Below are 10,255 nucleotides of genomic sequence, written 5' to 3'. Positions count from 1 at the left end.
TGGCTTTAACTATACCCCGCTGATTGGCTGGGGGAAGGGCTTCCGAGGTTCCGTCTGGAAGATGGCGGAGTTCCTGGGGAAGCGGCCGCGGGCTCAGGTGTGCTGGTTGAGTTGGCTGGGTACTGGGCTTCGAGGGGCCTGACGGCCTGGGGACGAACTGCCTCTCAGAGGCGGCTCGCACTATAAGGGGTCGTTTAGCGGGCTTGCTCCCTTGAGGGCTGTAGGTCTAGGCACGTGTGGCCTTCCCGCGGTGGCAAGGAACTGTGAGGGAGTCGGGGGCGATTCGGAGTCGGGGGTCGGGGCCGGGGCAGTGCGGGACCGGGCTCAGTCCTGACTGGGTTCAGCTCGTACCGAGATCCGAATTCGCTTATGGCTGGGGTTCGGGCTTGGAACGGCCCGTATTTGCCTGAGTGGATGGATGTGTGGCATGAAAGCTGTTTTTGTTTTGCTTCCTTTCCAGGGAGAAGTACGAAAAATCGAGTGGCGGAAATTAAAGAAAGAGAGTAAGAATTTGAGGGCAGGAGTAATTTAGAGTGATGAGTTTTTAATTGATTTAAATTTGATTAAGTTTATTTAACTAATTAAATTTAGTTAATTAATGCTTTTGATTAGTTCTAGTCATAGTATCTCTCCTCATCTCTCTCTTGGCATCCTGTAGAATGTCAGAACTAAAGAACTCAGAAGAAACCTTAAAGACATCTTAGTCTTAAACTGCATTTTAGAGAAGAGAAAACCGAGATTTAGACAAGGGAAGTTTCCCAGCAGATTACAGTGGTCTTCCCAAACTGTTTCTGTGCAGCAGGCCTTTTCGTGGTCTTTGACATTTATTGTTTTTTAATTTTAATTTTTATTAATATTTATGGGTTTTACTTATGGATTTATTTATAGTAATTTTTATTGCTACCTTTTGGAATCTTCTGTTCCAATATTTCTCTTTTCCCTCCCCTTCCTTCCCTTAAGAACCATCCTTTGTAACAAAGAAAAAAGGCAGTTCAGCAAAACTAACCAACATAATCAAGTCTGATAATGTATTACATCTATAGCCTCCCACTTCTTCAATAGATGAAGAGGAAAAACATTTACTAAGAGCTCAGATTGTGCCAGGCAGTGGGCATAACAAGTAAGAAAAAGGACCCTCAAGAAGCTTCAGTCTAATTGGGAAAAACTGTACTGATACATTGGATAGAAAAGTGAACTGGCAGGAGTACTTAGATAGTTGATTAGATTACTATTTCAGTGTTAAGGAAAGAAGATGGGCAGAGTATGCTTAAAGATGCCCTGGAACCAGGCCATGATTACGTGCTAAGACTGTGTCTAGAGGGCTTATGATAAATGCTCATCAATCAGAAACCCAGGATTCCAGGGCCAGAGTTCAAAGTAGAAGTTGGAATATAGGAGTATGGCCACAGGAAGATGGTCATCTTTTATGGCTCTAGGATAGTAGCCATCTGAAAAATCTATGTAGATATATATCTGTATAGAAATATCTGTTCTTAAAGCCCAGGAAGAAAAAAATGGGAATGGAGTGAAGTTAACTTTATAGAATACCTGATTTTTTTTGTTTTCCATCTACTATAAGATGGATTAAGTAGCTGAATATTTATGAAAATTCACTAATGAGTAAATTGGATTTTTTTAATTTTATAATTTCAAAAAAACCTAAGCATTAGATAACCTGGTATTTGCTTAAGGAATCTCATGCAGGCTCCTGGCTGTTCCACAAGACACTCTATTTGCTCAAGGCTATCTCAGAAAATTTTTCAGAAAAAAAATCATTCCTCAGTCCTGGTAAATTTCAACACCTTCTTCTGTGCAAACCATCTTGGGTTTGTTTTTTTTTTTTTTATATGTGCTAAAGGTTTCAGTGATCAATATTTTTAGGTATCCTTGATTCTTTTACATTTTGCCAGCATTTTGTTTTTAAGCAATTTTGAATCTGATAGTCACTATGTTAGAGTGGGGAAACTGCTGGAGTGGCGAGTCTCCATGTTTGAGTTTGTGTCAAAAATGTCCTAGCCATGTAATAATGGAAAAGTCTATGAGTCTTTCAGAGTTTCAGTTTCCTCATCTGTTAAACAAAGATAATTGTGCTGAAGCCTTCCATCTCAAAACCAAATGATAAAACATTGTATAAAAATGAATTTCTCTATTCTACAGAATTTGCATCATTTGGAACTTGCTGTTCAGTTTTCTACATTTCCCTCAGAATTTTCTCTTAGTCCCCTGCTTTCAAAAATGCTACCCTTAGGCCAGTGCTACACTGTCCCCACTCCAAACCTATCTGATCATCCCCATCCCCCATTTGAAGATCTTCCTTACAGGGAAAGAAGAGAAGAAGAAATGGAGGGAGCTGAAGATGATAAAGAAGTTGGAGAAGCAGCGAGCTCAGGAAGAGGCAGAGAAGCAGAAAGAGGAGGCTGAAGAAACACAACAGCAAGCAAAAGGTATCCCCCAAGAACCTTTCTCCAGGAAGGAGTTGTGCCCCAGGAAGTTAGTCAGGGGCCTGGTCTTTAGCACTGTCGACTTTTTGTTGTCAGTGCTAGGCCTGTGGCCTGTGATATCTTCTTCTTTTTTTTTTTAATTTTTATTTAATAATTACTTTATATTGACAGAATCCATGCCAGGGTAATTTTTTTACAACATTATCCTTGCACTCGTTTCTGTTCCGATTTTTCCCCTCCCTCCCTCCACCCCCTCCCCTAGATGGCAAGCAGTCCTATATATGTTAGATATGTTGCAGATATCCTAGATATAATATATGTGTGCAGAACCGAACAGTTCTCTTGTTGCACAGGGAGAATTGGGTTCAGAAGGTAAAAATAACCCGGGAAGAAAAACAAAAATGCAGATAGTTCACATTCGTTTCCCAGTTTCTTTCTTTGGGTGTAGCTGCTTCTGTCCATCATTTATCAATTGAAACTCAGTTAGGTCTCTTTGTCAAAGAAATCCACTTCCATCAAAATATGTCCTTATACAATATCGTTGTCGAAGTGTATAATGATCTCCTGGTTCTGTTCATTTCACTCAGCATGTGATATCTTCTGGGGATGTGGACAGGGTTGTTCAGTGATCACAAACATGTGATGGGAGGAGCTAAGCATCATCCCCACAGAATGCACCCCATCTCCCCCGCCCTTACATTGAGTAGTCTCCAGGGTTAGATTTCACCATTAGAAAATCATAGAAGGACTACCTGTCAGAATGGCAAAGGGACATGAGCATCTAGGCCAGTACCTGCATTTTACCCTAGAGAAAACCAAGACCAAGAGAGAGAAAAGTGATTCATTGAGGTCACACAGTAAGTGAGTAGAGCCAGGAATAGAACTTGGGTTTTTGGGTTACTACGTTAAGAAATTATCCTTGCCTAAAAGTCCTTGGAGGCATTTTCAGTGATTAACACCTTTCCAGTGGCATAGCAAACTGAACGTGACCCTCAGAAAAGAGGTTTGGAGAAAGGGGCTAGAGTGGGAAGAAGGCAGCCTTGGTGCGTGTGGCCCTAGAGCCTTCATGAGGGGATGGTTCAGGAAATCTAGGTTCTCAGCCCCATTCAGGAACATTCACTGTGTCCCCTCTTTGGCTCCTCCAGGGCGAACGTACACCTTGAGTGTGGCTCTCCCGGGCTCCATTCTCAACAACGCGCAATCTCTGGAGCTTCGGACCTATCTGGCTGGCCAGATCGCCCGGGCCTGTGCCATCTTCTGCGTGGATGAGATCGTGGTGTTTGACGAAGAGGGTGAAGATGTCAAGTAAAGTGCCATCTGGGTCAGGAGGGAGGGGGCAATGTTGAGAGAAGGGTAGGGGGAAGAGAGGCTTTGCCTGCTCAGCACATATAGCTGGGGGACAGGTCCTAGAATCCCAGAATGTTCCATGAAAATGGAAGGGTAATTGAGTGCTGTGTCCTGGGCAGAAAAGGCAAGGGGTCTTCACTCTTTTCCTCCTGCCCATGGAACCAGCTGCTTCAGAAGCATTGAAGGAACTGAATATCTGAGTCAGCTAACCCTTTATTCCCTTCCAGGAGTGTTGAGGGGGAATTTGTTGGCATTGGCAAAAAAGGACAGGCTTCGGTACAGCTTGCTCGAATTCTCCAGTACCTGGAGTGCCCACAGTAAGAAGAAATTTGTGCTGGGAGTGAGGGAGAGGAGGAAATAGGAGTGGAGGGTGGAAAGCCTCTCCCCAGAAATCTCTCTCTTTACCTCCAAATCCTGCCTTTTTTGCTGGATGGAGGAAAGGTCCCAAACTCACAATGAAAGGGGAAAGGAGGATTGGAGAGAAGGCCCAGGAGGAGGGAAGGTGCTTAGGATTGGACTGGACAGGAAATTCTCCCTCTGGGAATTTATTAGAGAACTGTATTCTAGGTATCTGAGAAAAGCCTTCTTCCCCAAACACCAGGATCTGCAATTTGCAGGTAAGAACTCATCTGTGTTCCCTTATCTTCTGTGTCATCACTCCTGCTCTTTAATCTCTCCCTGCCCCTGGATTTCAAAGGACTTTTATCCTGGAGTCATGTTCCTTCCCTTTTAAGAGAAGACTCCAATCCTGCCCAAATTAGGTTCTTAGAACCTTAGTCTCCTCCACTGTAAAGTGAAGTATTTTCACAGGCTTAGGAGTAAAGTGCTTTGTAAACCTTCAAGCTTTATATAAAATGTGAGATTATTATTAGGATCCAAATGGCAGGTATAAGGTGGATTTACTAAAGGAAGATTGGGAGTGTTCACTCTACATGTTTGATCTTGGGTATATCAAAATCATGGGAGCAAATGCCATCTTCATTCATTTTTTTAATGTGAACCTCAGTTTCCACCTTGGTTAAAATGTTCAACTTGGCCTTCAGAGTTTTTTCCAGCTGTGGCAGTCTCTGGCATTTTCCCCAATCACATAACTCAAAAGTGACCAAGCAGGAACTAGAACTCAGGTCTGGTTCTCCCAGTTCCCAGGCCAGGGCCCTTTGCTCCATCCCACATTTCTCTGGGTTCTTTCCTGGTAGCCTGTGGCCACCTTCAGTTCATTTCTCTCCTTTCCTCAGGACTGCTGAATCCCCTAGACAGCCCTCACCATGTGCGGCAGGAGGAAGTTTTGGAGTACAGGGAAGGGATTGTGTTACATCGGCCTACCCGGCCTGGACGGGGTTCCTTCGTCAACTGTGGCATGAAAAAGGTACCTGGGGCTGCCAGGCTTTCACTGGCTTAGCACAATGTCTTGCACATAGTAGGAGTTTAATAAATGTTTCTTGACTCCAGTAGGCAAGACTCTCAGGGTGGGAAAGGGGGAGATTGCTTACTCAGGCCTAACTAAACCCAGCCTCTTCTTCTATAGGAGGTGCAGATAGACAAGAATCTGGAACCTGGTCTGAGAGTCACTGTGCGGCTGGACCAGCAGCAGATCCCAGGTTGACCCCCAGCCCTTCTCAAGGGACAGACAGACCCATAGACCTTGAGGGGGCCTCCTTAGGATGCAGCTGACTCTCAGCTGAAAGCAGAACCTTCCTCCTTAAATTGTTTCTTGCAATTTGTCTGGATTTCCTTTGCTTCTGTTATATTTCACCAACATACTAGACATACTGGGTCCTCCCTGTTAGACTATAAGCTCAATTTGCCGGTGCCTCTTTCATGATGGACATTTAATCATTGATTGTTGCTTTGTGCAATGATGCCTTTTCTATCCTTTTTTTCCTATCTTTTTCTATCTTCTTCAGTGATTAGTCCTCTCTATACAGGAAGCATTTAGCAAATGCTTATTGAAAAAATTGACTTTGACTGGATGCCTTTCTTAGGATTGGGCTTATAGAAGGGGCCTATGGTTCACAGTGGGAGAGGTCCCACAGTCTCCTTTCTTTCTCTCCAGAGAGCAAGAGCCTCAAGGGACGAGTTGTATCAAGCCAGGAGCCCCGCACCCACGCTGGTCTCTACTGGGGCTACAGTGTCCGCCTGGCTTCCTGTCTCAGTGAGTATTTGATCTTCCCACCTCCAGGGGCCATTGGTTAATGTGCCTGATAAGCACTGCCAAGTCTAGTCCTGGTTGTGCCCCTTGTGTTTGTGAGACCCATGACAATTCATACCCCCCACTTTGGGTCTCTATTTCCCCATTCGTAAAATTGGGGGAATGGGGTTGGAGGTGAACTGTTTGTACAGCAGAAGGAACACAGGACTGGAGTCAAGGCCGGATCTGAATCTGAATTTAGTTATTTACAAGCTGTTTGCTAGGCAAGTCAGCCTCCCTCTGTTGACCTGGGTTTCCTCATTTGTAAAATGAGAGGATTTGGCCAAGTCAGGGGTTCTTAATCCAAGTTCATCGGGTCCCTTGGCCATACTGGCAAAGTTTGTGGATTTCTTTTCAAAATAATGTTTGTTACAAAGGAAACCAGCTATATTAAAATAGTCAAAATATATTTTAAAAGTTCACAAACCTTAGATTAAGAACTCCTGGACTTATTCATTTGTTTTAGTCATGTCCAGTTCTTCCTGACTCCAGTTGGAGTTTTCTTGGCAAAGACATTGGAGTGGTTCATCATTTTCTTCAGCTCATTTTACAGATGAGGAAACTAAGGTAACAGGGTAAAGGAACTTGTCCAGGGGTCACACAGCTGGTAAGTGTCTGAGACTCGATTTGAATTCAGGTCTTCTTGACTTTAAGTCCAAAGACCTATCCGTTTTGCAACCTAGCTGCCCTTCCGCTCTAATATTTAGTGGTTGTAAGGTTTTTCTTTTTGGCACAGGATGGGCATCACCTAGGAGTGGGTCTCAGAATTAGCTGTCCTTCTCAGAGTGGGAGGGAGAAGAGGTTGCCTGACTTGAATCCCCACTCTCAGTTAAGCTGCACTTTTCTGCCCAGGTGCGGTATTTGCCGAGGGTCCCTTTAAGGATGGCTATGACCTGACCATTGGAACTTCAGAACGAGGAGAGGATCTGGCCTCGGGCCAGCTTCCCAACTTCAAGTGAGCTACCGTCAAAGACAGAAGCACCCAGGGATGGGCAGGAAACCAGGGGTCAGAGGAAGTGAGATGCTGAGGAGCCAGGAAATTGGCTGATGTCCCAGAACTCGAGTTACTTTTGTCCCCTTTTCTCCTATCCCTTTCCACTTCGTATGCAGAAAGTTTGAGTTATCTCCCTGCCCATTCTAACCATCGTCATATGACCTCCAAAGCATGGACCCAGGAGTAAGACTGACATTAGTTGTTGATTGTCAGTTCCCTGCTGTGTGTCTGGCTCTGAGATAAGCCAGAAAACATTCTCTGATGGGAATGGTGAATAACAGAACAGTTAGGAATTCTCTGAGGCCGGCTGCTCTGATACATCCCGATGTCTGGAGAACCCACAATTTATCTCTTTTGGTTTTTGTTTTTTAAAGACAACTTTGAACAACTTAAGAACTCTGATCAGAGTACCTACTAACTACTTTGCTCTGACAAGTTTTTCCTTAAAAGCCAAAGTCTGGCTTGCTATAGTTTCCATAGGAGCTTCTGGTTCTGTTCTCTAGGTCCAAAGTGAGCAGTCAGCTCTTCTTCCACCCAACAGCCCTTCAGATAGCCAAGGGCTACATTGAACTTGCCTCCAGGATGCTTCTCTTTGCCAGTGTTGAGGCTACACGTGAAGGCGGCTGTGGTCATTTGTGTGCTTTAGAAATGGAGAAGGAATGCTTAAAGGGGCTTCCTGAAGGAGGGTGGCGTGTGAGCTGGGCTGTGAAGGCTGAGTAAGATTTGAATGGACATTGGAAGTGTTGTGAATACCCCACTTCTCCTTACTCTGCTCATCTTCTTTCTCTCTCCTAGCCATGCTATTGTGGTGTTTGGGGGTCTCCAAGGATTGGAGGCCAGTGTTGAGGCTGATCCCAACCTAGAGGTCACAGATCCCAGTGTTCTCTTTGACTTCTATCTCAATACCTGTCCAGGACAAGGCAGCCGCACCATTCGTACTGAGGTAAGTGTCCTAGCGCCCTTTCTCCCAAGGCTGCCACCTTCCCAGGACACCACTTCCTTTCCCACTGGCCAGGGCCAAACCCTGAACCTGTCCTGAAAACTCTTACCCCTGAAGGACTCCTCTTGCCTCCTTTTCTTTTGGACATATGGGCCGCACTATGTCGCTCAGTACTCTTCCAAAATTTTAAGACTTTGACACTTCTAGCAGCTACTTTTGCGGGGAGGGGAGAGGAGGGAAGGGTTTGTTTCTCTTATTACCGTGCCTCTCACCTCCCCAGGTGTGCTTTGCCCATCTGAAGCTGGTGTACTTGGCTGTAGATGGAAAGATGAAGTCATAGAATACTAAATGTTAAGCTAAGGAGATCCTTTAGAAATTAGTCTGACTCCATCATTTTACAAAATTGGAAATGTGACTAAAAAAGTTAGATACAAACTAGATATCTTTCAGAAAATGCTTCCTTCTGTGTGTGGGGGGGTGGGGTGGGGGGGGTATTAGGTCCCAAGAGGATGAGATTGCCATCTCCTGAGTGTACTGTACTTTGAGGGGGGTTGTGGGAATGATGAGGGGATGATTCCTATACCGGAGATCTGGGAACTTGGCTTCTGTCTATCAGTACTGCTGGATGGTTATTTCTACTCTTCTCTTGCAGGAAGCTATCCTCATCTCCCTGGCTACCCTTCGACCTCCCATCATTGCTGCTGGGGCTCCCCGGCCTGACTGAAGGCGCCTCCAGACGCAGCACTGACTCTCCGGGTGTTGGCAGCCAGTCTGCTGGTGGAGACCTCCAGACGCGATTTGCCGTTTGCAAGATGGATGAGGAATGACCCCAAGCTTGGAACGAGTTCTTGGGGACCCAGCCTGACCTAGGGACAAGAGGGATGGAGATCCTCATAGACAATTGACCAATAAAGTGGGGCAGTGACCCTTCCTTTTCATAGCTTGCTTTTACAAACCCTTGATATTCTGGTTTCATGCTGTGACTACCAAGAACAGCCTTTTATAAAACATCTTTGTAGCCACATCTCGACAGCCATGATTAAGTGCCTGCTGTGTGCAGAGCACTGTGCCAGTTAGAACCTTCAGGTGGTCCTCATGCTCCTGCCTGTGAGGCACGGGCAGTAATTATCCCCACCTAGCAGGGGACGAGGCAGCTTTCTGCATCACCGCACTTGCCACTACGTCACACTATCTACAGAGGCGACAGAAATGCAGGAGGAAAATAGCTGCCAAAAGGAACCCCACCAGTCCCTGGTGGAGGAAATAGATGTGATGCCTCCCATGACCAGGGGTGGCAGCACAGCACAGGTGCGCTTGTCCCGACTCTCCAAGCCTGACCATAGGGTGGCAGCACCAGGCCTTTTAGTTAGTTCCACTTGGTTGTCTTTTGGGAGAATTTCACATCTTGTCCCAAGCAAGCTCCCTGCTCCCAGGACCCTAAGGATGTTAGCGCCTGATAGCGGGGAGGTGGGGAAGGGATGAGAAACCTCTGCTCCCGTCCCTGTCAATCATGCCCCCAGCCCCCAGTTTGTCTTCTGCTCGTTTCTCAGATTCCTCTCCAACCAGGGCAAGCTTTCTTCAGTTAAAAGCCCTGGGAGGGGGCCCTAAATGTCCATCATTTGTGGTTTTTGGAGAGGCAAGTTCTGGCAGATGTTGGAGACAGATCCCTTTAATCCCCCTTAAATTAAAGGGGATTAAAGGGAAGGGAGGATGCACTTCAGGAAAGATACAGGATAAGGAAGTGAGGGACAGGAGCCAGAAGAAACCAGGCATACAAGGGACTGGAATTTTCTGTTTTAAGATAAGGAAGCAGGATTTTTTAGACTAAAGGGCATGAATCAGGAAAGAATGATTGATGATGGAAACAAAGGGGCAAGGAATGGAAAGAGATGATTTTTGAGTGGGAGGGGAAAGATTAGCTTTGGGAAGATATATTTCAGTGGATTTGTGATCTCCCCAGGGTCGGTACTCTTCCCTGATGCAAGTTACAACCAAATCTGTGCCTTCCTCTTTGTCTTGGGCAATTCTTATCCATGCCCATGAGAGGTAGCATGATGTGGTAGATACATTACAAAACTTTGTCAGGAAACTCTAGATTCAAATCCCACCTTAGACACTTAAGCGTGTGACCCTGGATAACTAACTGGACAGAAATTCTGTGCCTCAGTTTACTTATGTGAAAAATGAGCGCATGTTGGACTTCCCTCAAAGATTCCTTCCAGCCTCAAATCCATGCTCTTATAAGTAACTCATAAATGACCCCTTTACAAAGTGAAATGCCCCTAAAAATTATTCAAATATTTCTCCACAGGATTTCTGTGGCACTAGGGTATCCAGTAAATCCT

At 45.4% G+C, this 10,255-nt stretch overlaps 1 protein-coding gene across 2 annotated transcripts; it reads left to right on the top strand.

The window, feature by feature from the left end:
• SPOUT1 (SPOUT domain containing methyltransferase 1) lies at positions 1-8,850 on the top strand. 2 transcript variants are annotated; one of them, XM_051980136.1, is made up of 12 exons: positions 1-97; positions 461-503; positions 2,322-2,444; positions 3,587-3,746; positions 4,016-4,105; positions 4,356-4,405; positions 5,024-5,154; positions 5,314-5,386; positions 5,842-5,940; positions 6,829-6,931; positions 7,766-7,913; positions 8,563-8,850. In XM_051980136.1, the coding sequence occupies exons 1-12, from the start codon at positions 62-64 to the stop codon at positions 8,632-8,634; spliced, it is 1,128 nt and encodes a 375-aa protein (XP_051836096.1). In that variant the 5' UTR covers positions 1-61; the 3' UTR covers positions 8,635-8,850. The 2 variants fall into 2 exon arrangements, with proteins under 2 accessions (XP_051836096.1, XP_051836097.1); XM_051980137.1 differs by having other exon boundaries at positions 43-97; positions 2,309-2,444.
• Positions 8,851-10,255: the final 1,405 nt, after the last annotated feature.

This window comes from Antechinus flavipes, chromosome 2 (genome assembly GCF_016432865.1).
Source record: "Antechinus flavipes isolate AdamAnt ecotype Samford, QLD, Australia chromosome 2, AdamAnt_v2, whole genome shotgun sequence".
NCBI lineage: Eukaryota > Metazoa > Chordata > Mammalia > Dasyuromorphia > Dasyuridae > Antechinus > Antechinus flavipes.
This window is presented reverse-complemented; position numbering and strand designations above follow the sequence as displayed.